This window comes from Sturnira hondurensis, unplaced genomic scaffold (genome assembly GCF_014824575.4).
Source record: "Sturnira hondurensis isolate 20B ecotype Veracruz unplaced genomic scaffold, ASM1482457v3 Scaffold0017436, whole genome shotgun sequence".
NCBI classification, from domain to species: Eukaryota; Metazoa; Chordata; class Mammalia; order Chiroptera; family Phyllostomidae; genus Sturnira; species Sturnira hondurensis.
This window is the reverse complement of record NW_028090067.1, coordinates 8,809,895-8,837,170: the sequence shown is the minus strand read 5'-3', so window position 1 is coordinate 8,837,170 and position 27,276 is coordinate 8,809,895. Positions and strand designations below refer to the sequence as shown.

Below are 27,276 nucleotides of genomic sequence, written 5' to 3'. Positions count from 1 at the left end.
TGTTCCTGTGAACACTTCCTCCAAATCATCACGAATTCTGAACCCACCATGACATAAAACTAAGGTAATATCTCCTATCATTGACCTTTCTAACCATGTTATCTATATTTTTTATGAAACATATAGCTTCATACCCTATTCAATGATTGTTTACACATATTTTGTCTCCTCTATTCGATTTCCCCAAAGGAAGTCATGAGGGGAAAAACTATATCTTGATTCATCTTTGTATTCACTTTGATACGTGCCCATAAAGGTACTCAATCAGTATTTACTGAATAAACTATTTTAGCCTGAATTTAACTCTCCTTCCTAGCTTTGTGTCACCTGAAAATAGATAGAAATGCTCCAGTTTCTTCTAGTTACTGATGTAAAATGTTTTGTAGAACCAAACCAAGAATAGACCAAGTAGTGGACTTTCTCATGATTGACGTGAGTCAGCCAGTCATTACTGTGATTGAGACCTCTATAAATCCAACATATCTCCTGTTTCCTATGGATATTGTGAGTGACTGAAAATGTCCAACCACTGGTGTGGGCTACATGTTTGACAGTGTCCTTGTCTTTCCTGGGCATGGTCACTGCCATAGTTCCTGTCACTTCTGAGTCATCATGCAGTTCTCTGTTCAAATATAAGTATGAAATAAATATAAATCAGTTAAAATTAAATATAATCAAATAAATATATTAAAAAATATATTAATAAATATATTTAATTTGATTATAAATAAATATAATCAAATTAAATATATTAAATCAGTTCCCCTCAGTGCTGCCTTTATCTGTTGAAAGGTACAATTTTCAGCATATTTTCAGGAATTTATCTGATGCTCTGATTTGGGAAAAATTAAGCTGCCGTTACATCATGTTTGTATTTTAATCCTTGCACTTGTTTGCAACATGTTACAGAAAACTCATCTGGATCCTGCATCTGGTCAGGTCGCCAAAAAGAATGCTTCATCTGATACAACAATTGCCCTTTTTTTAAATTTATCTTTAGAGGGGAAGGGAAGGAGAGAGGAGAGAAACATCGATGTGTGGTTGCCTCTCATGCGTCCCATGCTGGGAACTGGCCTGCAACCCAGGCATGTGCCCTGACTGGGAATTGAACCTCGATACTCTGGTTCGCAGGCCCGCACTCAATCCACTGAGCTACACCAGCCAGGGCCCGATTGCCTTTTTTTTTTTAGCTTCCCTTAGGGGTTCCTTTATTCCACATTCAAGAATTTCCATATATCTGGATATGTACTGATTTGTTAAGTATCTTTCTCCTTCCATAGTAAAACATTGTAAGACATGCCTTTCAAATGCCAGTTCCCACTCATTGATTTCTTCCAAGTGTTAATGATTCCTGAGATTTACTTACTTTGAAATTTCATGTTTGCTCCATACAAATACACACACATACACTTTTATTTTAGGCCACTGGACTTGTTCTCTCTCTTTTTTTTTTATATCTCTCTTAATTTCCTGCTAATTCTTTCACTGATGGTTTTTTCTCTTGTCATTGAGGACTTTTAAAATTAATTTTTTTGAGGTAACATTGGGTAATAACATTATATGTTTCAAGTATACAACATTATCATTCAGTATCTATACTCTATTTTGTGCTTGTCCCCAAAGTCTAGTCTCCATCCTTTTACCATATGTTCTTTTCCCTTCCCCCGCAGCCCTTGCCTCTGATATCACCTTTCTTTTGTCTGTATCTATGGGTTTGTTTATGTTATGTTAGTTCATCTCACTTTTTTGTTATGTATTCCACATGTAAAAGAAATCATACGGTTTTTGTTCTTTTCCATCTAATTTATGTCACTTGGCATAATACCCTCAAGATCTTTCCATGTTGTCACAAATGACAGTATTTTCTTTTATGGCTGAGTAGTATTTCATTGTATATGTACCACATCTTTATTTAGTCATCCGTTGATAGACTCTTAGTTTGTTTCTGTGTTGGCTATTGTAAGTAATGCTGCATTAAACATAGGAGAACATATATGTTTTCAAATTTGTGTTTTCATATTCTTCTGGATAAGTACCCAGAAAAGGAATTCTAGTTCATATTCTTAATTTTTTGCAGAACTTCCATACTGTTTTCTGTAGTGGATGTACCAGTTTACAGTCTCACCAACAATGTATGAGGGTCCCTTTCTCAGCGTCTTCTCCAACATTTCAGTCTTGTCTTTTTGATAATAATCATTTAACAGCTGTGAGGTCATCATTGTCTTTATATTTTTTATTTGCATTTCCCTAATAATTAGTGATATTGAACATATTTTCATGTGCCTATTGGTCATATGTCTATCTTCCTTGGAAAAATGTATTCAGATTTTATGCCCCAAGGACTTTTTCTACCCTTTGATTTCAGTTAAAAGCCCCCAATCATACCTGTGGGTTCTGCTAAACATAATCTCTCAGTTCTTCTGAACCATTTAGCACTTTTCCAGGAGTATAATCATTTTAGCATCGTAAGTCATCACCAAAAGTACTGTTCTTCGGCAGCATCTACATAGCTGGTAGCGTTTCCTGTATCCACATCTTCTTCCTGTATCCCTATCTCCTGTATCCAGGGAACGGTAGCGCTAACTGGAAGGACTGACAAGAGTATCACCCTGTTTTAGAAAATGCCTCACAGAAGAGTCATTAGAGACCCATTACAGTCTGTATCATTGAATCCCTCGATTTCTGCCATTGATGAGGGAAGAATCTAGGTAGTTTTGTATCTCTGTGCTTCAGGGTGGTGACGTGCCTTCCTGTTTTCTGTATTAGTCTTCTAGTCTGATGTTCATGCTGCTAAGGCGGCTCTGTTCCTTGAGTGTGACTGAGAACAGTGTTCAAAGGGATATAGAAGGAAAGAAAAACAAATATGAACACTTCCTGTGAGGATGAACCTAATCCCAGTTAATTCTAGAGGGTAGCTTCATTACAAATTGCCTTTGCAATGCAGAAAAAGTGTTTCATTTTCCCAATAAGATACAGATTTGTATTAAAATACCCATTTTTTTTTACCTCAGAAGATGGCTAAAGTTTTTGTAGCTTACTCACTACTCAAAATTTAGTTTTAGTTATTAATATAAAGACCAGTATCAGCATAAGTCATCAAATTAGTTGTACTTCTTTTATTGATATGGTCTTGAGTAGTTGATCACTCATTGTACACGTTACTACTTGTTACCAAAGCTGAATTCTTGGAGCCTACATTCTAGATAGGGGATTGCTTTTATTAGCAAAAAGGAAGCTAGCATGTTCTTACAAACAAATTAATAAAAAACTCTTTCTGAAAAAAATCACTATATACCAACAGTATAAAAATCTATTCTAACATCCCCCAAAATATTTCTATACCTTCAAAAGAGAATTAACAGTGTCAGAGGTCCTGCTAGCTCTAAAGATAATAATAGGATTTCTTTCATTTTTTCATTGCCTTTATATTTTTATCATATGAAAATGAGTTGTTGTTCCATAACCAGATTCTGACATCTGTAATTCCACTTAAGCTGAGTTTATCTTTTTCCAAAATGTAATATTCTTTCCTTCAGCATCTTAATATTTACTAGGCCCTCAACTCTCTTGCGATCACTGCTCATGCTTCCTTTCTGAATTATTGTTTAGAACCCATCTTATTCTCTCTAGTAAAATCGAGAGTAGACAAATGTTTCTCAAGCCATTTTAGTGTTTCTGTTAACCTAAGTTCGCTGACCACCCATGTAGCGATCACTCACTTCAGATAGGAAAACATATAGGAGATCCTACAAATTACAAATACAGATTTTTAAAAAACTTTCAGGCGTCCTAAGTATCAATGAACTATAATCTTTTGGGGTTTTTTTCCCTAAATTGCCACAAAAACTGCCTTTTCTTGGACCTAGCTGTTCCCTGCCATGTACTGCTTTTATATTTGCTTTGCTTCACTGTCACGTAACCTGCAAATCAGTTTTAGAACCTCGGTACTTAAAACTGCTTAAAATATAAACTCCTTTGAACATAAGCCAGCAGAACTTTTCAAATGTCACAAGTACCAGTTCGCAGAGAAATAAGCAGCGCCTTGTTATTTGGTCTCCATACCTTTTCCTGTCTGCTCCGGGATTACTACCCTCAGGGAGACAGAAGAATGATTACCGTTCCAGAAAGGAGCTGTTTCTGGAAGACATCTGAATGCCTGAGAGCGCACCCAGATCTTTCCTCTGTATTTCTGGGATGCAACGTGATACAGTTTCTAAGCTTTGTCATACTATCCTGTGTGACCATGTTCGGGTCATGTCACCTTTTAAGGCTTCAGTTTCGTCACACTAAAACGAAGTCTGAAGTTCTCTCTAGATTTATGATCTATTTAATTGATCCCCAGATTTGGATCTCATTATTAATGAATGTTCCTGGAACACCTGCTGGCATTTTCTGATTTTTTTTTCCTTTTTAAGCAATTTTACACAAGATTTTTCAGTGAGTAATACTGTTGTGTTCCAAATGTGGCAGATAATTGATTCTGATTTAATGTTTGTTGTCACAGTAGTGCAGCACAAGCCTTTACTAAATCACATATTGCTTTTATAACTTAACTGGAATTGTGTACGTAGATCACTTTTCCAACAAGTCCCCCCCTTTTACTGGCAGAGCTTGGTGAATCCTCTGCCAGTAATAAATTGTGCGTTGGGAAAGTCCGACTTCTACATTAAGAAGCTAATGACTTGGATTTTTTGTGACCGAATTTGCCAAAACAGTCTCTTCGGACACTCGGACTTTTTTAAAGCTCTGTTTTCTTTGGCCATTTTGCAGTGTGAACTGAATGCTCCCCTTGGTTCTGGTGCTTCTGCTGCCTCTGTCGCCAGCAGTGGATATTGGCCTGGGAATGTGACTTCCATTTCCTAAGGACAGAGAGTCTCCAGCTGATTGAACATCTTTAATAAGATGTTCACCAAAAAGTTGTATACCTTGGACCTTGTAAAACTAATCAAGCATGAAGTAGAGTGCACTCTAGAGAAGGTGTAGTTTTTGTAAAAGTAATAAAGCACATAAAACCTTATTTGAGATAGGACCTCAGTGTGACTGTAGTCTGGAGGGCCCCAGAGTAAGTTCCTTATCACTGATGAATAGTGTGGTCAAAAGTGATTCACTTATGCTCATAGTGGTGGCAAACACTGCTATGGATTTAGTTTGACAACTATATGTCATTTCTTTTTGAATTGCTTTTTAAAAATTCCATAGATATAATAATATATGTTGTGTTTCCTTTATAATACCACAGATTTACTAATCAATACCAAAGTCAGTATTGTTTGAGTACACATAGGTTTGGGTGTAGCGGACGACATTTTTGGTATTTCACAATGAAGATAAAGCCATGTATAAAATGATTGCTTTCCCACACATAGGAATGCAGATAAAGAAAAGATGCAAATGAACACTGTTTAATTAATTGCATGATTTAGCCAACTCTGCAAGTTGAAAACAAAATGTTTCCTTCTTCCTATCAACTAAATGGTCAGCCAGGTGCATTTGATCACAGCTGAATGAAAGCAGCAAAGCTTAGCATGATGACACACTATGAGTAGTACCTGAGTTGGGTTAAGTGGAATTCAAGTGACCACAGTTAACCTCTTTTTTTAACGTTCTGTCGTATATCACATGCACGGAAGGTTAGAGAGGAGAGATTTCTCCTATGGCAGAAAACTGTGACACTTGGCCACCGCTTGGGAGCTACCTATGTTTAGCTGTGGCCTGAGTGTCTAGAGAAGAATCTAGAAACTGGGGACTTTTCTAGTATTCTTGGCAGAGAATTACCCAAATTACTTATCTCTCCTAAAGATAGTGAACTAGCTTTTAAGGAAACCATGTGTGAAGGATTATGACAGTTGTACAGGTTGTGATTTTTCAATATTCTGGTTGCCTTTTGAATTCCCAAGTTGCCTGTGACTTAGGGAGCTCAGAAGCAGTCATACTGTGTACACATTCAATGTTGACGAGCATTGCTCCCAAGTGATGTACTTGCCCTTCTGTTTATTCTTTGCTGTTTTATTTTTCTTACGTTTGTTAGTTAGAGCCAGTAAATAGTGATACTGCTAAGTTCGGTTTTAATTCCTGATTATGGTGAAGTTAGTACACTGAAGGGGAAACATGTGGTAGGCGGGTACTATTATGTTGAGATGGTTGTCAGTATCCATTTGGTAGTAATGTGTGTACCTGCCTTGAGACTTCTCTATTCCTACCACTGTTACCATAATCATACAGCTCAGAATATTTCATACTGATAGCATATTTTTCATTGTAGTTATCCGCAGGTGGCAGTCAATTACCAAGAAAGGTTTGATTTGTGAATAATCTGTTTCCAGGAACTAATTATTCAACCATAACCTATTTATTTATGGTGCTTATGGTGTCTGGGAAAATATATTTTGAACTGTGAACTTGACTAAGGAGGGTTTGGAATTCTCAATCTTAGTTGAAGAATTGTCACTTACCCATGATACTGTACATTGAGAACCCTAAAGATTCTACCGAAAAACTACTAGAAGTGATAAATAAAGTAGCAGGATACAAAATAAATACCCAGAAACCCGTTGTACTTTTATACATCAATAATAAACTATCAGAAAGAGAAACTAAGAAAAATATTCAATTCACAGTTACTTCAAAAAGAATAAAACACCTAGGAATAAATTCAAGCAAAGATGTGAAAGACCTTGTACTCAAAAAATTATAAGACACTGGAGAAAGAAATTGAGGAAGATAAAATAAGTGGAAGCATATACCATGTTCATGGATAGGAAGAATTAACATTAAAATGTCCATACCACCTAAGGCAATCTATAGATTCTGTGTAATTCCTATCAAGATAACAGTGACATATTTCACAGAACTAGAACAAATATTCCAAAAATGTATATGGAACCACAGAAGGCCCCAAATAACAATAGCAATCTTGAAAAAGAACAAGGTTGGCACAATCATGCTACCTGATGCTAAACTACACTGCAAAGCCATAGTAATCAAAACAGCATGGTACCAGCATAAAAACTTGACATATAGATGAATGGAACAAAATAGGGAGCCCAGAAATAAATCCACACCCTTAAAGTTTATTTACATTTGACAAAAGATACAAAAACATGTGTAAAACTAGTCTATTCAGTAAATGGTGTTGAGAATATTGGACAAGTTGTGTCCAAACAAATGAAATTAGACTACCTTCCTACACCATGCATGCGAATACACTCAAAATGGATAAAGACTTAAATATTATACTTGAAACTATAAAAATCCCAGAAGAAAACATAGGCAGTAAAATCTTGGACATTTCCCATAGAAATATTTTTTCTGGTATATCTCCTCACGCAAGGGAAACAAAAAAATTAACAAATGGGGCTACATCAAACTAAGAAGTTTTTGCGCAGCAAAGGAAAACATCAACAAAATGAAAAGACAACCTGCTGAATTAGAGAACATATTTGCTGATACATCTGATAAGGGCTTAATATCCAAAATTTACAAAGAACTTATAAAACTCAACATAAAAAAAATCCCCCAAACAATTCAATTAAACAATGGACCAAGGACCTCAATAGACACTTTTCCAAAGAGGACATACAGTTGGCCAATAGACATATGAAATGATGCTCAATGAGATATCAATGAGCTAACACCTTACACCTGTCAAAATGGCTATCATCATAAATCAGCAAACAAGTATTGGCAAGGAATGTGGAAAAAAGGGAACTCTTGTGCACTGTTGGTGGGAATGCAGATTGGTGCAGCCACTATGGAAAGCAGCATGGAGTTACCTCAAAAAGCTAAAAATGGAACTGCCTTATGACCCAGTGTTTCCACTTCTGGGAATTTATCCAAAGAAACCCAACACACTGATTTGAAAAAATATATGCACCCCTATGTTCATTGCAGTGTTAGTTATACTAGCCAAGATTTGAAGCAGTCCAAGTGTCCATCAGTAGATGAGTGGATAAAAAAGCTGTGGTACATTTACACAGTGGAATACTGCTCATCTGTAAAGAAAGGAAGTCTTACCCTTTGTGACAGCATGGATGGGCCTGGATAGTATTATGCTAAATGAAATAAGCCAGTCAGAGAAAGACAAGTACTATGTGATTTCACTCATATGTGAATCTAGTGAACAAAATAAACTAACAAACAAAATAGAGACTCTATATACATAGAGTACAGACTGATAGCTGTCAAAGGGGAGTTTGGGGTGCAGGTCTGGGTGAAAAGGTGAAAAGATTAAGCAGAAAACAACAGAACATAAAAAATATCTTCATAGACAGAGACAACAGCATGGTGGTTACCAGAGGGAGAAATGGTGTAGGTGGTAGAAGAGGGTATAGCGAGGATCGGTGGTCATGGAAGGAGACTTTACTTGGGGTGGTGAACACAACACAGTATAAAAGAGGAGACCCCAAAAAACAAAATTTATGTATTAAAAATTGTGTATTTATTTATTCTTGTGTTTAAACTTTAATCACCTTCAGAGTACTCTCCATTTGATGCAATATACCTATTAAGACTTTTGTCCACTGCTCAGAACAGGTTTTGAACTCACTGATTTTGATGCTTCTGACTTTTTTTGTTTCACCTCTTCCACATCAGCAAAACATTTCCCTTTGAGGACTTTTTTCGCTCTGGGAAACAACAAAACAAAATCACTTGGGGTGGATCAAGATCTGGTGAATAGGAAGGGTGAAGCCATGGGGGTCGTGCTATTTTTGGTCAAAAACTACTGACTTGCACTTGTAAATCACCTTCATGAAATGGGCAAACACGTTGGAAGAGTCTTCAAATTAACTGAAGCCAAACGCAGCCTCTCACAACAACGCCAGCTGGTACACTGATACAGATGGGTTCTTAGAACACTCACCTACCAGGGGTAGCCTGTACTTCATGGGGCTCACCCTGCAGAGATAATTATCTTTGGGGGGACCCCCTTGTACAGATGATGTATTACAGAATTGTATAACTGAAAGCTATATAATTTTATTAACCAATGTCATCCCAATAAATTCAATAAAAAAGAAAAAAAAGAACTGTCACGTGCCAACAAAATGGTGTACACACAAATGTCAAGTCTTCATTTGAGTTGTAGGAGGATATTTGGTTCCTGTGCACTTGAATTGTATGTTTTTAAATAATGTCAGGTAATTAAAGTTACTTTAAATTTGAATATAATTTTTTGCCCTTATGTTTGAAGAGAATGCATTTCTTCAGGAATATATTCTCTATGTCACATTTTTATGTCATTGACATCATTAAAATAGTAGAGATAATGTGTGACAGCTTCTCTGAAACAGACCTTTCAAGCAAAACATGTAGTTCTTTATTTTAGTTTATTTATTTTGCTAAATATCTGTAACATTTACTTCATCTGCTTTAAATTCGTGGTGACACTATACCTCTGTTCATTTTTCCCCACAAAAGAAAGAAAAGGAAGGAATATAAATAAGCAGGCAAACACAGAAGAAGGAACTGTTAGAGGGTGAGCTTAAGGTAGTTTTAAATTTCATAGGAATTTCCTTTAAATTCTATATAAAATGGGAAACAACAAAAACGGGCATTTAGCAGAAAAATATATTTGATTCTGGACTTGAGTTTTTCATTCCAACTCCTTTAAAGAACTTCTCAGCCCTTAGAAGTTGTGACAAATGGAACCTTACTATTAAGGTTCATAAGGAAGCTTTTGAAGATATACACTAACAATGAGAGTTTTATACTTTGCTGAAATGTGTGGTATAAATCTTTTAGTCTTCTCCATTTATAATGTTTTAGATACCCAACTTTGATTTCTCAGTGCCATTCTTTCTTTCCTACTGACCACCTCTGCCTCATTTATATAAGGCACGTCACATAGAAGTTTTCCAAATTGGTGAGGAAATAACAGTAATTTAAATTAAATAGTTGCTTACTTACATTTACTCCTTTCAGAAGTATTGTGAGTCTCCTCTTGAATATAAATTTGTCTAAGATTTGTGATTAATAAATGGAAGAAAATGTAAAGACCGGAGTTGCAAATGAGCTATTTTAAGGAAGTGGACCCACTTCAGGTGGGAAAGACGTGTCTTAGGGGTTTTAGACCCCTCAGCTGGAGGAGGGCCGTCTGGCACCGACTTTGGACAAGGGTCTCGGCTAGTGTAAGCATTCAGTGTGGGGCGGACACTTGGTGCCTTGAACTGACCACAGCCATGCGAGATGGCAACAACACACTTCATTTGTAGGTCAATTTTTTGGTTATTTTACAATTTGGAGAAAATACTAATATGTTTACTGTATGTTTTTAAAAGAAAATGGGTTTTAAAATATTTTTTTGATAAAACTGAATGAAAATTATATATTCCTCTACCTGAAGATACCTACATATTTTGTGTTTATCTTAATACTGCAATTGAAATAAATATTTCCAGACGTAAGTACAGCTCACCAGAGCTTTCATAATATGCTAATACAGCATCTCAACTTTCCTTACTCTTTTCCTAGTCCAAGTTCACAAATGACTTTTATTGAGGTAGTTGGGTAGACAGTATGCTGATGACCCATTAATACCAGATTCAGGGCCCTTCACTGTGGTTCTGTCGCCGCACGGAATGCCTGATTCTGGCCGTCTCTCCTGGAATATGTACCTGTGGATCTAAGGACATTTATGAGTGATTCATAATGCCTCAGTCCACACACATTACCACCTTTGAAAAATTAGTTTGAAAGCGAATATTTATTGGTTTCAGTTACAATTATTTTTATAATTACTAAGAATTCCATTCTTTTATTGCTGTATTTTGAGATATTTCTGTAAATCCTCTTGAATAGGTACATAGAGTAATGAGTTTCCAAAACCTTGATTAAGAGACAGTCTGAACTTATACACTTTTAAGCCAAATAGTGGCTTCCAAAACAATTTACTGTAAAAATTCTTTTAAAATTTTTACTCCTTAAAATAAATGTACAATTAAATTTAGAAAATGCTAAACAATGCATGTTTTTAAGAAGAAATATCATTTGAGTGAAATGAGACTTAGCAAAGCTACAATGCAGCTGAAGTTCTCATACTGGAGTTAGAGCATAACTTGGACTATCAAAGCAAGTCTTTAAATTTTAGATGTTGTTTTATATTATAGGGGAGGGAGATGGGTCTTCCAAAGCACCTGATTACTCTGAGACTTAAAAACAAACTTGAGTAGCTACAAAATGCAAAGAACACACCGTGCACTCTTCGTCATTGACTTATTTTGAGTTATTTTGACTTCGTTGTTGGCCAAGAGTGTACATTTATCATGTTACAAGAATATTCAGGGGGAAAAAACAATCACATGGGGAAATTGATGCAGCCATATTTTAAGTCTCATAACAATAGATCCCTAACTTTTCGAAGTAATTTTTAAAGGTTTTCTTGATAGGCATTTAGGTTAACCTCCTTAGTTACCATGCCAAAAAGGCACCGGTGCAACTGCTAACATGTATTCATTTTATGAATAAGTAACAGTCACTGCCTTACCAAGCTCTTGGGGGCTCTGGTCCTGGCTGGTATAATTTTATCCATTTTATCACATGATTTGTTCCCTGGTCTTTAGAGATACCTGATACACAGTCAGTGAGGAATACTTTCTCCCTATGAAACTGATCTATTGAAACAGTCATTGAAAAAAGAATAATTTGCTGTAGCTCCATAGAAACCACTGTGAAATAGTACCTGTCAAGACTTGTGAGCTTTTTTCGGGCCCACAGATATGACTACAAGTTAATGGCCCTTGGAGGCAACAGTATCATTTCAGAGCCTTTTATCTTCTAAATCTGTAGTAGTTAGAAATAAAGTTCCTTTATTTTTTTTAATTTTTAAGATTTTATTTATTTATCCTTAGAAGGGAAGGGAAGGAGAGAGGGAGATAAATATCAATGTATGGTTGCCTCTTGTGAGTCCCCTGCAGGGAACTGGCCTGCAACCCAGGCATGTGCCCTGACTGGGAATCGAACCACGATCGTGTGGTTCGCAGGCCTGCGCTCAATCCACTGAGCTACACCAGCCAGGACAAAGTTCCTTTTTTTAGATGGCCATATTCATTCCACAGTAATGAAGAGATTTATTTAAATTAATTTTGTAGCCCTTCACAGAAAGCTTCTATAAGGAGAAAAGATTATTAAACATACACTTGCTTTTGTGTCATGGTTTGTTCGATAAACGTGTATTATCTGTTGTATAGAATATTTTATCTGAAAAATTTTCCTATACATAACACCCTGCTAATCTATTTTATAAAATGCAGTATAAATATTTTAAAGTGAGCATTATTGACTATCAGAAGGCAAAGACATGATTGGATCCACTTCACTAAGTTAAAATTTAAGTAAAAAGGGCTGTTAGAGAGCTGCCTGCCTTTTTTTCAACCCATGGCATATTTTCAGCTCCTCCGCATTCCATCTCCCTGAACATAGAAAAGGTATACTGGCCTCCTGTCAACTCAGCAGGTATTTATGTTGACCTAGTAGGGAAAAAACTTTATAAGCTTCCTATTTTCCATCTTTCAGAACTGAGCTGATGTGATTCAAGCTCATAAACTAAGAGGAAAAACTCAAATAGGAGTTTTTGTTATTTTTAAAAAGGAAAACCGTCTCTATTAGATTAAGAGGGGTTTTCCTCCTTCTAATTTAAAACTGTAGGAAAATTTCAACATGGTTTATAAAGGAATTTAGTAGCTTGCATTTCATTAACACAATAACAAATAAATGTAAATATTGGCAGTCCTATATAACCTTCCGTTTTTGTGATGTGAGACCCAGTATTTAACTATCAGTGTTGTCATCATACTTTCATTTCTGTAGCTTCTTTCCACACATTCTCCAGTGATGCACGTACAGACGTGATTTTTTGGAACATCAGACTTACGGCTGCCTTCTCTCTTCTTCATTACTTATGTTGGACAAACTTGCGTTTCACTCGCCAAAAATAACCCCACAGTTCGGTAGGCTTCAGTTCTCAGGTCTCTCGTGTCCTCCTTAGGCCATCAGTAGCCTCGTTTCTTGGAGATCAGAAATCGGACACTTCTTTTTGATGTTTAACAAACCAGAGTGTTCCTTAACCTCTGAGGATGGACACAGCAAAACAACAAATGTTCTGAGCACCGTCACCAGAAACAGCAAATCCATTTGGAATGCATCCTTTGTAACAGGCCAAGTGATTTTTGTATCAAACTTTATATTTGTGTTAAGCTGATAAAAGTCAAGTCTCTAATGGGTTAAGTAAGATATTATAAATTATGTGTATTTCCTTTTATCTGTATCTGTACAAAAATGACTGAAGACTTTTTAAGTCTTTGTTTTTAAACACCTATGCCATCTTCAAGACTCACCTCAGGGAATCCTTTATTGGGTCTAACATTGCCCGTCATGCAAGCTTCTGTTATATGTTTCATGGTTGTATGGTGATCCCATGTTTAACCCATCTGTCAGACTGGACTCCCTGAGGCCAGGGGCTGATCATATCTGTATTTTCTCAGCATAAAGCACTGTGCTGCCATAGTGGTGTTAAACATTGAGGTGTGCGGGATTTTTGTATCTGAGTTCTACTGCTAGCCACAGTGAATCGACTCCTAACCACCCTGTCAGACCCTGAGACAGAAAAGTAACATTCTTCAGACCAAGGGATGGACAACTGCAAAAGAAAGCAGGGGAACCTTAACTGGGCTGATGCCCAGAAAATGCACGGTAGGCCTCTGAGAAATTGGACGGGGGTATCAGAGCTCCTGAGGGGCCTCTTCTGTACCTCAGGGTCAAACCTGAGTGTCACAGGTCTAGCTAGTGCTGTGGGAGCACCATGCAACAGCAACGGACAGAGCATGCGACATCAGTAGGGAGGTGACTGAGTTTTTTACCACGTAATCCTTGGCTCAGCTCACCCCTTCTACCACGTGGAGTAAAGAGATAAGAGGAGAGGGTCCCAGCGGTGTGTGCAACCCTTTAAAGCAGAGTGACCCACCCTGACTGGTGTGGCTCAGTGGATTGAGCACTGGCTGGTCAATCGAAAGGTCACTGGTTCGATTCCTGGTCAGGGCACATGCCCTGGTTGTAGGCCAGGTCCCCAGTTGGGGGTGTGTGAGAGGCAATAGATTAATGTTTCTCTCACATATAAATGGTTCTCTCTCTTTCCCTCTCCCTTACCCCTCTCTAAAAATAAATGAAAATAAAATCTTTAAAAAATACATAGCACAGTGACCTGACTCACTTTTGAAAGTGATATAATCAAAGTCCTCAAATACAACTCATCACATTAGTGTTTCCCCATCTTTTGAGATGATGTAAAGAGGAGGCATTGGCAAGTACACGTGATCACTTCTCCCTTTGGAACTTTTTAAGTGAATTTTCAATAAATGTTTATCAAATCAGTTCTCTTTTCAAGTAAATTTGTATTTATTTCTGACATAGCCTTTCTCATTGTTTTGATGTTATCCTAAACTTTGAAATTCACATAATCTCAATGTTTTTATCACTATGCACTTCTAAAATTATCATTACTCGGTGTTGGTATCAATGTAGGGAAGACATATAATATAGTCTTGGCATTTTTTAAATTCTATTTGACCTTTGTGCATGGAATTAGACAATTTGCTTATAAAAAGAACATTGATGTAGCTATACTTCAGAGTAGAAAGCTCTGAAACCTTTATTTGAAAAGAAGTTTATTAAGTGTTGTTTAAGTTATCCGTATTTTCTTTAGGTGGTGGAAGAGTAAGAATGTGATACCTGGCTGCTTCTATACAGTACAATTACCATATTTTGCATGTATAATGCACACTTTTCTGCCCAAATTTTTGAGGGAAAAATAGCGATGTGCATTATACATGGGTATCATGATGCATACCATGGGCACAATCCATGTGTAATGCACATGTAAATGTGGGTGCACATTATACACAGCAAAATATGGTAGTAATAGATAAGTGCAAATATTTGATTTGGACTTGATAACATTGATTCCATTAAAATCGGTTAAGATGTGCACCACGTTAGATTATTGAAGTGCTAATGCACATACTACTATAAAAACAAAATAAGAGCTCTTTTCAGTAATAAGCCCTCTGAAAGGTCTTGTTTTAGGTGCTGTGTGGAGACATAAAGGAGGTGGTTTTTAGCATCCATTTCTTAATTTTTTTTCTAGTTTCATTGAGAAGTAAATGAAATGTATCACTGTACAAGTTTAAGGTGTACAGCATGATGGTTTGATTTACACGTGCTATGAAATGAGTAGGTCTAGTTAACATTTATCATCTCTTATAGATAAAATAAAAAGAAAAAGATGTATCCTTGTGGTGAGAATGCTTAGGGTCTACTTTCCTATATTTCAAAAGCAATGTTAAATACAGTCCTCATGTTGTATGTTACATCTCTAGTACTTACGGTATGATTTTTGTGAGTGGAAGTTCTTACCATTTGACAACTTTCCTCCAATTTCCATACCACCTCCAATAACCACGAATCTATGAGTTTGATATGATTTGTTTTGTTTCAATTTCATGTGTAAGTTAGATGATACTGTATTTGTCTTATTTTGACTTATTTTCCTTAGCATAAATGCCTTCAAGACCTATCCATATTGTTGCAAATGATGGGATTTTCTCATTTTTAATGGCTGAATAATATATCTATATCTATATAGATATGAATATCTATAAATTTATATATCTATAAATATATACATATGCCATCTTTATCCACTCATTCATCAAGGGACACTTAGATTGTCTCCATGTCTTGGCTATTATACATAACGCTGCTATGAACATGGGGGTGCAGATAGCTGTTCAAGTTAGTGTTTTCATTTCTTTTCTCAGAAGTGGAATTAGTGGATCATATGATAGTTCTATTTTTAATTTTTTGAGGACTTACATACTGTTTCCCGTAGTGGCTACACCAATTTATGATTTCACCAGCAGTACACAGGCTTCCCTTTTCTCCACATCTGCTCCAGCATTTGTTATGTCCTGTCTTTCTGTTGGTGGCCATTCTGAAAGGTGCTAGATGATGCCTCGTTGTGGTTTCAGTTTGTATTTCCCTGATGACTGGTGAGGACGAGCATCTTTCGTCTAACTGTTGACCATTTAACTGTCTTCTTTGGAAAAATGTCTGTCAGATCCTTAGCCCATTTTTAAATTGGATTATTTGTTTTCTTGTTATTGAGCTATACGGGTTCCTTCTACAATATATTTTGGATGTTAACCCCTTATCAGATTTATGGTTTGCAGATATTTTTTCCACCCTGTAAGGTTGTCTTTTACTTTGTCGATGGCTTCTTTTGCTGTGCAGAACCTTTTAAGATTAATGTCATCCCACCTGTTTGTTTTTTATTCTGTTGCTTGTGCTTTAGCTGTGATTTCTATAAAATCATTACCAAGATACATGTCAAGAGGCTTTTTCCTGTGTTTTCTCTAGGAGTTTCATGGTTCATGTCTTACATTTTAGTCTTTAATCCATTTCAAGGTAGTGTTTGTGAGTGATGAAAGATGAGATCTAGTTTCCTTCTTTTACATGTGAAGAGTCAAAACTTTCCCATCACTATTTATTGAAGAGTCTTTATTGAATAGTCTTGGCTCCTTTGTCAAGTATTAGTCAACTGTGTATGCTTGGGTTTTATTTTTGGGCTCTCAGTTCTGTTCCACCGATCTATTTTTCTCTTTTTATGGAGACATTTTTAATAATTGATTCATTATATTGTGTTTTTTGCTTTAGGGTGTTCCATTGATGGCAATAAGAAACAAAATGATATCAGAAGGACTAGACCCAAATCTTCTTGAGTAAGTAATCTGTCAAGATGTTAAATTTATCAATTATAATAAAAAGATTTCAAAACTCTATTTTTCCTGTATAGTGTTTTAAAGATGAGTGAATCACCTTCATAAATAGTGTCTCTGCTATGTTACAAAAATGAAACAAAAAAACACTAAAATCTGTCCTAAACTACAAAAACCAGCCTTTGCACATTTAAGGGAAGGTACAATAGACCAGTGATGAATAAATCCAAAAGAGATTGAATATTTTCAACTTTATGTTTATTGTTGACACCATTGCAGTTGTCCCCATTCTCCCCCCTTTGCCCAGTGCTCCTAGCCCTCAGGCCATAAAAGATGAAATTTGATGGCAGTTTTGTTGCGCAGCAGTAGTGTCCTCAAAAAGCAGGGGGTTTTTTCTCTTTCTTTTTTTAAAATTATCTACCAGATTGTTGTTTAATACCTAGTGTACAGGAAATGTGCTCCACCAAGGTCAAAGCTGAGCTAGAATAAAAAGTAAATAGGTCACAGTCACTCTAAGTCTCCATTAATGGTTATTACGGACCTCAATATCAGTTTTTATGAGCTTTACAAAATATTTTTTTAGAAATGTTGAAAACTTACGGCTCAGAAATTTGACAGTAATTTATTCCATCCAAGCAAACCTGCCTGCAAAGCTCGTCTTGGATAAATATGTATCGTAACAGACCATTCAGAACTCGTCTGTTTTGCGAGTATCTACATACTTGTAAGAGTCTTCCTGCTCTGGGATTTTAGTTCCCCCCAGTGCATTGAGCCGTGTTACCCAGGCGTTCACGTTCTACTAGCAGCGTACTACTTCGGGATTTTTCTTGGCTCTCAGCCCTTCAAGGAAATGTGTGCATTTTAGAGGCAAAACACCATAAAACAGTCTTTTTCTCATATTTTACCTTCCAAGATATGAAATCTAAGAATTTTTTAAAAGCCTGCAGGAACACATTTCCAGCATGTAACTACATTTAGTATTGGAGGTATAATATCCTAGGAGCAAACGGTCAAAGCGCAGTGGCGCAGGTTGGTGATTTAAACTAAAGCGTCTCCAGGATGTTAGGCATTTGTTCTGTGAATTCCTTCTGACACAAAACTTCAAACGCAGATGGACTGTGACATGTAGTTTAATGTGAATTGAATATGTGGGTCCAATCCATTTTGTTACTCATTGTAATAATATATGTTACAAATATATTTAACATTGACCATGACCTCTTTTTTGCTTCTGGAAATACACAGGAGACTTCTATAGTAACAAGCTAAAAGGTCCTTTAAAATGCTCCCTTTTTTTCTCTAGAGAAAAAGTAACAAGGGGAAAACTAGCAGTCCTATAAGAATCAGCATATTCTGGATATACAATCCCTTTGCCACCTTTTGGCTTCATTTCATCCCTTGCCAAACTAAACCTACTTCATAATCCTTTACTTAACCAGCTACCCACACTGGCAACTTGAAAGTCATCCTTGATTGTGTCCTCTTCCCTACCCCCTACTACATCATTGTCTTATTTTTAAAATCCTTTATATCTGACCCCATGCCTCCATGCTCATTGTTGTTTAGTTCAAACTCTCACCTCTTCTCACCTGAATTATTATAATAGCTCCTGATTGGTTTCCTCTTCTCTTTTACTGGGTCACTAAAACCTGAGTATTTCTGTTCATACTTCATTCTTGCTTCACATCTTTTTGACTCTTCGCTACCTTCAACGTGTAGTCTGACATACTAGAATTGCATAGAAGTGCTTTTCTCATCAAGACCAGATTCTCAAGCTTCTTTTCTTGCCACTCTCCCATACCTCTCTTGTGCAGCTTAGCAAGCTGGGGTGCTTCTCTGAGTGTATCATTTTCCTATACCCTTCTGGTCCCTTTGAATGTTTTCTTTCTTCTGCATGGAACTTCCTTCCCCCATCTTACTGGCTTGGCTAATTTGATATTCTTCAAGACTTCATTTAGGTGCCACTACCCTAAGAAGTCCATGGTTGACTTCCGAGGAGACCCCAGACCCCCCCATCCTTCCTTGATGTATCTCACTTAGCAAGTTGGAGGGTATGTCATTGTCTGTAAATGTTAAGAAACATTTGGTTCCAAGGCGGTGCCAAGTTTTAGGGTAGAATTCCAGTAACAGCAAAAACATTGTCTTACACGAACACTGCTCCTCAACCACAGCCTGGAGCCGGAATTCTGACCCATTACATTACCTCATAAGCACAGGCCATTGGTCACAAGGGGCACTGGTTGGAGTTGGGGTGACTCACCGTAACCAATCAGCACTGCTACTAGCAGACCAGCTCCAACTACGTTTAGCTAGATATGATGAGTGGAATTGACTGCCTTGTTAAAGAGGAATTCTGGCACTTCAGGGACCGTGTTTACTTAAAAGTTAAGGAGCTGCACTTTGAAAGAAGGGTCTCAGCTGATGAAGGAGAAGAAAATGTGCCACCCAAGCAAAGAGTGTACTTTTATTTAGAATCTTAGGTACATGTTAAGCCTCAGCCAAGAACTTTCAGTAAAAGATTGTTCTGTTTTCTTTTAAAGTATAAACTACTTTTTTATTAGTCTTAGATACCAAGACAGACTCATAACTGTTAGAAAAAATAGTCTAAATCTGTCTGCGCTGAGCAAAGAGCAAAGCAGAGGTTAATGTAGAAATAAATATTGATCAGAAAATACATTGTAATTTGATTATATAAAATGTTAGTAGGTAAGAGTATACAGTTTTAAACTAAAACAGTTTACATACTAAAGAAGAAGAGAGCCTGGCTCTTTTCCTTAAAAAAAAAAAAGACTGTCATTGAATTTTAGGAAGTCTGTGAAATTAAAGAAAATGCTTAATAATTACCAAATAAATAGTATTTGTTTGCTGCTTCTAAGTAATTACTTTTTTAAATCCAAGTTTTTTAAATAGTTCTATATAACCAAGAATTACTTCTGTTTAGCTTGTAAAAATTAGTTTTCAATTCCACTGAAATAAAAAAATATATGATATGTGAAAGAGTACCTTTGTAACCATTATACTCAAAAAAGTTTAAAGGAAAAGAAAATGGAAAATTTTAATCTGTTACTTTTGTATTCAGAAATACAAAAGAAGTGAATTGCACCTTTTAAATTCTATCAATCAATGCCTAGATTTTCTTATCAGGGGAAAGAAAAAAAGTTTTTTTCATCCTTTTCTGTACTTAGATTTACATCCCAGAACTAAGATTACTATGATTACATAGTAATTAATATTTTTGCTATAGGATGTAGAGATTAGCCTTTGGGCCTCCCCTTTAGCAAGAGATGAAATCCATAATGGTTAAGGCACAGGCTAAGTCCTATTTTAGAAATGGTCAGCTTGCTTGGGTTCAGATTCTGCCCTGTGACTTTCTAGCTAAATGACCTTGGATTAATTACCTAATTTCTCTCTGCATCAGTTTCCTCATCAGTAAAATGGAAATAGAAGAGTTCACCCACCATAGAATTGTTCAGATTAAGAAAAAAATAATGTAAGCACTTAGCACAGCTCTGGACAAGCAGTAAATGTTAGTAGTGCTTTACGAATGGTTTAATGGAAGAAGATACAGCAAGTTCTACACAGTTGGGTTTACCAGGCTTTTGGATCACAGCTGGTTTATGATCCTGTGGTTGTAGGTAACCATTGTGTTTTCAACAAAGACATATTTAACATACACAGAGTAGTTATCCCTCTGAATTATATTGTTTTCTCAAACTGAAAAAAATCTGTATTTTAAATGTTATAGTAAAGAATAGACTTTTGAGCCCTGGCTGGTATAGCTCAGTGGATTGAGCGCGGGCCTGCGAACCACACGATCACGGTTCGATTCCCAGTCAGGGCACATGCCTGGGTTGCAGGCCAGTTCCCGGCAGGGGGCGCACAAGAGTCAACCATACATTGATATTTCTCTCCCTCTCTCCTTCCCTTCCCCTCTACAGATAAACAAATAAAATCTTTTAAAAAAAGAATAGACTTTTGAAATTGAAATTCAACCAGTCATATCCAATATTAATAGAAGGGTAGTTTGCAGCATATTGATTTGGCTAAAGAAAGCATGTAATTGAGTTCAAGTTACTATGCAGACTGATCAGAACCAGCTCAGTTGGCATTTGTCCTGGAGGTATCTATTCAAAAGCTTTATTCCTTTCCCCCAGACTGTGGAATGACCAGTCTTACGATTTTCAGAAATGAAGGTAACCACCTCAGCCTACTTATTACCAGAGGAGTTCATTAGTGTTAACTAAAAGGGTAATGGAAAGCCAGAAAACTTTCTGTTAATCATACTCAAGGCCCGTCCAACAGACTTCCCTTCTCTGCAAGGGAATTCCTTATCTGCCGCTGATCTCTGTCCTCCTCCTGCCGGCAGCCACACAGGGGATCAAAGGTTGGGTTTTGGCTGACTGAGGTTAAAATAAGCCTCAGTTCCCCAACTGGACAATTCTAAAGGTAGGTTTTATGTCAGTCCCATCCTTTTTTCAGTTCTTACTGAGCTGAGTTCCCATTCAATTTCGTTGCCAATCCTTAACCACTGGCAGGCATACTTGCTAAAAAGGAGAGTACAGGAAAAAAGTCAGAAACTTGTGACTGGTTCAGTGTTGAAGACCTTGATCTCAAGAGAGAGAGACAAAAATATCAAAAGGGGTGTTAAAAAGCAGTTGTGGTCTGCCAATGGCTAAACTTCAGCTGTAAAACAAATCATGGGAATGGAGTGTATAGCATGGCGATTACAGTTAATAATACTCTAGGGTATAGTTGAAGGTTGCTAAGAGAGGTAGTTCTTAAAAATTCTCATAACAAGGAAAAATCTTTTGAAGCTATATATGGTGATGGATATCAATTAGACTTATTGCGTGATCATTTTGCAATATATACAAATAAAACATGTTCTATGTCTAAAACTAATACAATATTATATCAGTTATATCTCAAATTTAAAAAATGAATAAAGATAGACAATAACAAGTATTGGCAAGGATATGAAGAAACTGGAACACTTGTGTATGTGTGTAAGTGATATAGCCACTATGGGAAACCTCAAAAAGTTCATCCTAGGGCTACCAGCTAATTCCCCACGTCTGCTTCCGGGCATGTACCATACAAAGTGAGAGCCAGGACTTGGGCATGTACAGGTGGGGGGCAGGTAAAAGTGGGTTTGCAATTGTGAGTATGCAAAACATGGAATTTATTTTTGCATTATTATTGATTAATTTTTGTATTATTTCCCATATGAACAACTATAAGCCTACTTTTGGGGCACCCTGTATTTGTACAGTCTTGTTCATGGCAGCGTTATTCACAGTGGCCCAAAGGTGGAAACAACCCAGATGCCCATCCACTGATGAATGATTAAACAAAATATAACATGCACACAGTGGAACATTATTCAGCATTAAAAAGGGAGGAAATTCTGGTGCCTGCTGTATAACATGGATGAACTTTGAGGGCCATCATTATAAGAAGTGAAATAAACCAGTCACAAAATGACAAGTGCTACATGATTCCACTTACAATAGTCGAATTCAAAGACAGAAAGTAGAATGTTGGTCGCCAGAGGCTGGAGAGAAAGGGAGGGCGGAGAGTTATTGTTTAATGGGTATAGAGTTTCAGTTTCGCAAGATGGAAAGAGTTCTGGAGATGGTGGTGGTGATTACATCACAACGTAAATGTGAAATAAATGACTGCTTAAGGATGCCAAACTTAGTTGTGCAATTTCAGTGAACACTTGTATTTTGTATCACTTTTCCCCATCCTTCACGTGCTACTCCTGCCAAAGGTGACCCCGTCGCGTCTACTCCCCTGCCCCGTGCACGTCACGCTCTAGAGTTCCCCGGCGTGCAGCATCACACCACTCCCATCCGGCCTCCTTTCCCTGGTATCCCACCCCCACTCATTCCCACGTTTGTAGTTTCTAGCGAACTCCTACTCACATCCCAAACCCCTTCACAAGTGTCCATCTACTTGCCTGTTCTAATGACTGTATTAACATTTTATTTTGGTTTATTATAGCACAGCCATGCAAAGTTGACATTTAACCACTCTCCAATTTCCTTATGGTGCCTAATGAATCTTTGAGACACTGTTTTTACCAGCTCATACTTTTTATATTTATTCTCTGAAGATAAAACATATAAGTGAAAATATTCAACAAATATGAACAACCTTCACCTGCACAAAATTTCTATATTGCCTGTGTTTCTTAATAACCATTCTTGAACATGGTTCCATTTAAAAAATTTCTCCCTGCATCTTTCCTGAACATGAAGATTTTCCTCTTCTTTCCATTGCTAGCTTTCCTTTCTCTGCAGTTCGGGACACTTGGAGGCTGCATGGGTTTAGCCCTGGTCACGCCAGCCTCCCCAGATCGCATCTCTGTCTGTAGCTGGGTCTCCATGGTGATGAGAACCATAAAGTGCTGAAGCAGCACACCGTGTAAGGACTGGCAGGGGAGGCAGTGCCGCGGCCTGTACAGGAACGGCACTTAATCCCCGTGGTGCCGGAGACGCCCGAGAGACGCAGGCTGTGGTGGAGCATGGGAGTCTCTCAGTTCAGGGTGTAGACTTGGCAGATTTATTAGAAGCAATATTCTAGGATGAACCTAATTTATAGTTAGTAAGTGCTTTTTTCAACTGGAAAAACCTTTAAAATTTTTTTTCCTTTCAGGAGACCAGATGCTCCAGTGCCTAATGGAGAAGGTGAAAAAAATACAGAAGAAAGTTCAGATAGTGAATCTTCTTTCAGTGACTAAGTTTAATTTTGATAACAATTACATATACACATAAAGGCATAAATTTATTCTGTTGGAAACAACCTGAACTGGAACTCTTCTTCACAGAAACAACAAATGGCCAAATAGTCACCACCAAGCTTTCTCTGTGTTAAAGTAATAATAATTAACCACTTACAACCTCACAATATGTCTCGTTACTAAAATAAAGATCCCTGAACTGAAAAATAAAGTAGCCTTAAAAAGTTCAATTAATGCTACAAATACTAAGGATAGAAAATTGCAGGGATGCAATGAGCATTTAATATAAAGTCAATGTGAGGTTAGTGATAAAAAAACTGACTAGATGAAAAAAAGTGAACTTGGCTAAGACAGTTACTCAGTTTTCAATGAATATTTTAGCAAGAAAAGTATGTGCATTTGTATCTACAACTTGTTAAATTTCTGGCAGAAAACAATATTGGATTGAAGTTTTCCATGGCAACTTAAAGTTTGTATATCATATAAGTAAGGCTATGAAACTTACTGGTAGTATTTATTAGCTTATAGAGCTTTTCCCCACTTGGCCATTAGCTCTTATACTATCAAAGTTAGACATTCTTATTTTTTATCAGATAGAAATTGAACAGAAGGTAATTTCATTGTAGTTTAGAGTGAGAACCATCATTGTCATCAGCTTTTTTATTGCCTAAACAGGAAAAAATATATTCAGTCTGCACAGGTTTAAAATGTTCTCACCTCACCTTGTAAATAATTCTTAGTGAATAATTAATTTGCACACAGTCTAGAAAATCTCTAAAATACAGTTGACCCTCAGCATCCCTGGGGGGTTGGCTTCCTGGAGGTACCAGAATCTATGGATGCTCAAGTCCTTCATATAACGTGACATACTACTTGCCAGTAACCTACATACTTTCCATAAACTTTGAATCGTCTCAGGATTACTTAATAATACCAAATAAAATGTAAATGCTAGGTGAGTAGTATTTATGTTGTTCAGGAAATAATGACAAGACAAAAGTCTTCATGCTCGGTACAGACCCATCTGTCGTAACCCTAACTACATGGTACACCTCAGCAACAGTGTAAATTAAATATATACTTTTTCAGTCCACTGTTGGTTGAATTCACAAATGCTGAATCTGCAGATATAGAGAGCCAACTGTACTTACATGGAAAGATATATAAAATGCACTTGATTAATGGTTCTTATTTTAGTATAGGCTACCTGAAAGCAGACCCTGAGAAAAGGACTTGGATGTATGTAGGTCACTTGTGTGGCAATCTCAAGAAGCAAAAGTAGAGAACAGAGAGATAAGGAGGGGGCTGGAAATCCACGCAAAGGTTTGTTATCAAGTTTGCTGTTTGGGGCTGATGTTCCAAGCCCCGCTGAGAAGCTTGAAGAATGCTTCCTACATTGTCCTCCCAACACAGATGGGATTGTTTATTGACCAGTTTCCATGCCCCATTAGTTGAGAGTGACCTCCAGAAACATTAACTACCCCTGCACTTCCGGACTCTGCTTTTGTATGAGAAAGTGGAGGCTTCCCCAGTGTTGAAAAAGGACTTGGAACAGAAAGCAGAAAGATGTATGGCCCACACCTATGGGATTTCACCAGCAAAAGAAGGAAAAATCTGAGCTCAGAACTGTCTAGTGCAGCTGTGGCTAATCTCACAAGTCGACAAGGGATGTGATGTGGAGCCAGAGGTATTTGCTGCTGTTTACCCTTGCCTGTTCAGAACTGCTTGAGTCCCATGTTAAGTCCACTCCATCACCAAGTCCGTAAGGTGATGGCCAGCCAGTGTATAAAACTACACAGGAGGATTAGTGAGACAAACTACATTTCCTGTTGCTACAGCTGAACCCAAAGCCAAAACTCACATTCATCATCGCCGCCGCCACCCATTGGAAATTTTCCTTGCTCTCTGCCAGAAATTCTAGTTTGATTGCCTGGTGTAGTGACCCAGACCTCCATCCCTTCAGGGATATGGGACCTTGGTGACTTGGCCCTTTTTAGCCTATGATTGTCACAATTGTCTCTGCTGTCCTCACCGAGCTTGGAAGCATCAGATGTGCCCAAACAAATTACCTGGATTCCAGATGTATCCTCCATTTTGTAGTCACAATTCTAGCTCATGGTAGCCAACATATTAACTCTTTTTTTGCCTGTTGTCCCATAGAGCAGCCCAATGGGACCATTTGGCAGCGTTAGCCTTTTGGTTACTGGGCACATGGATTCTAGTAGCTGGGGACATGGCATGATATGGTGGCCTTTGGCATGGGGCATGTATCACATCCTGGAAAACAGCACCCCAACCCTGTAAGATGTCTCTGAGCTGGGACCTAAGGTGACTCTGTAACAGGACGATTCATTATTCTATTAGACTGAGTGCTTCTGGACAATAGTGTGTATGGTGGGACCATGGATCCAATCATTTATGTCATTCTTCACTTGCTACAAAACAGTTCCTTGATCTGAGACAATGTAATCCCAGATACCATGTTAGTAATAGACATTCCGTAGACTATCAGATAGTAATGATTGCCGAGTACTAGGGCAAGCCCACAGAAGAGTACGTATTAGTTACAAAGGAAAGAATTGCTTTTTCCTCTGAGGTGGAAGGAAAGTAATACCAACAACTTGCTGCCAAGTGGCTGGTTAATCTGAAGGAATGGAACCAAACCCTTGGTCTCTGCTGCTGATCATGTGTTTGACAGGGTGGTAACTAGATGACTTCTACTGCGAGAAAGCCCAAGGTGCTGGGCCCACAATTAGCCTACATGTCTGCCACCACCATTGCTCCATTCGTGGGCATGTTGTTTAGCCCGGAGTGGTCAGGGACAGGCTGGCTGAAACCTGAAGGGATCACTCTGACCTCCTAATCTTTGCCTCTTCGGGGGAGTGCTCTCGTATTGAGAGGCCATGATACGAAAGTTGGTACACTTTGCCATGATAAGATTGTGTGTATTCTTAACTCAAGCTATCTCTTTCTCCATCATTGTTCACTCATCAAGTGCACCATTTGAGGCTCTGTCCATCAGCAAGATTTTTCTTTCACTGCCAATCCTTAGGTCTGCCTCTGAGAGAGGCTATAATGTATAAGCCACCCATGTCTGGCCCACACCAACATATTCAGCATAGCAGGCTGGTTCATCCAATTAACAAGGACCACGTTTTCCTTCTCTGTCATCCAGTATGATAATATTGCAAACATAGATTCAGATCTTCACTTCTCCCTGCCTTCCATGCCCTGTGCCATAAAATTGTGCCTTGCCTTCTCATCCTGGGTGCAACATCCTGCCTCGCCTTTTGACTCTGAACTTAGCCAAGTGATTTCCCCTGGGTCAACAGAAAGTCAACAAATCTGGCTCAAGCAGAGGCTTGAAAAATGCTTGGGCGATTGATCTTGCCGTCTCTGCCACTGACGTAGAACCCGATCGGAATAGTCTGGTGGAGAATGAGAGAAGTGGTGTTTCGGCCACTCAGCAACCAATCCCAAGCCATGAGCAGGTCCAGTCAAGATCAGAAAATCTGTCTAGTGAATTTCCAGCTTGCCCTAGGTGTGTGAGTAATAAATGCTCATTGTTGATTCTCCTAAAGATCTGGTTTTTTATTGTATAGTGTTAGCGTATGGATAAGTAACTGAAGCAACTAACCATAGGGAGTCCCCCCATGAAGTCCTAGAAGTAGTTGACTAAGATGCACGAGTGCAAAAGAGGCAAGTGATTTGGAATCTAGGCCATCTGTCCTTTAAACTTACCTGGACTTCCTCAGGCTGGACTTA

At 37.7% G+C, this 27,276-nt stretch overlaps 1 protein-coding gene across 2 annotated transcripts in view; it reads left to right on the top strand.

The window, feature by feature from the left end:
• The window catches only part of WASHC3 (WASH complex subunit 3), a 41,099-nt gene extending 16,331 nt beyond the window's left edge, over positions 1-24,768 (top strand). Inside the window, exons 6-7 of one of the 2 annotated variants that reach the window (XM_037068076.1) lie at positions 16,705-16,769; positions 23,427-24,768. In XM_037068076.1, the coding sequence (XP_036923971.1) occupies positions 16,705-16,769; positions 23,427-23,511 (150 nt within the window). In that variant the 3' untranslated portion in view covers positions 23,512-24,768. The remainder of the gene's footprint in view (positions 1-16,704; positions 16,770-23,426) is intronic. The other variant, XM_037068075.1, reaches the window with a different exon arrangement.
• The last annotated feature ends 2,508 nt before the right edge of the window (positions 24,769-27,276 follow it).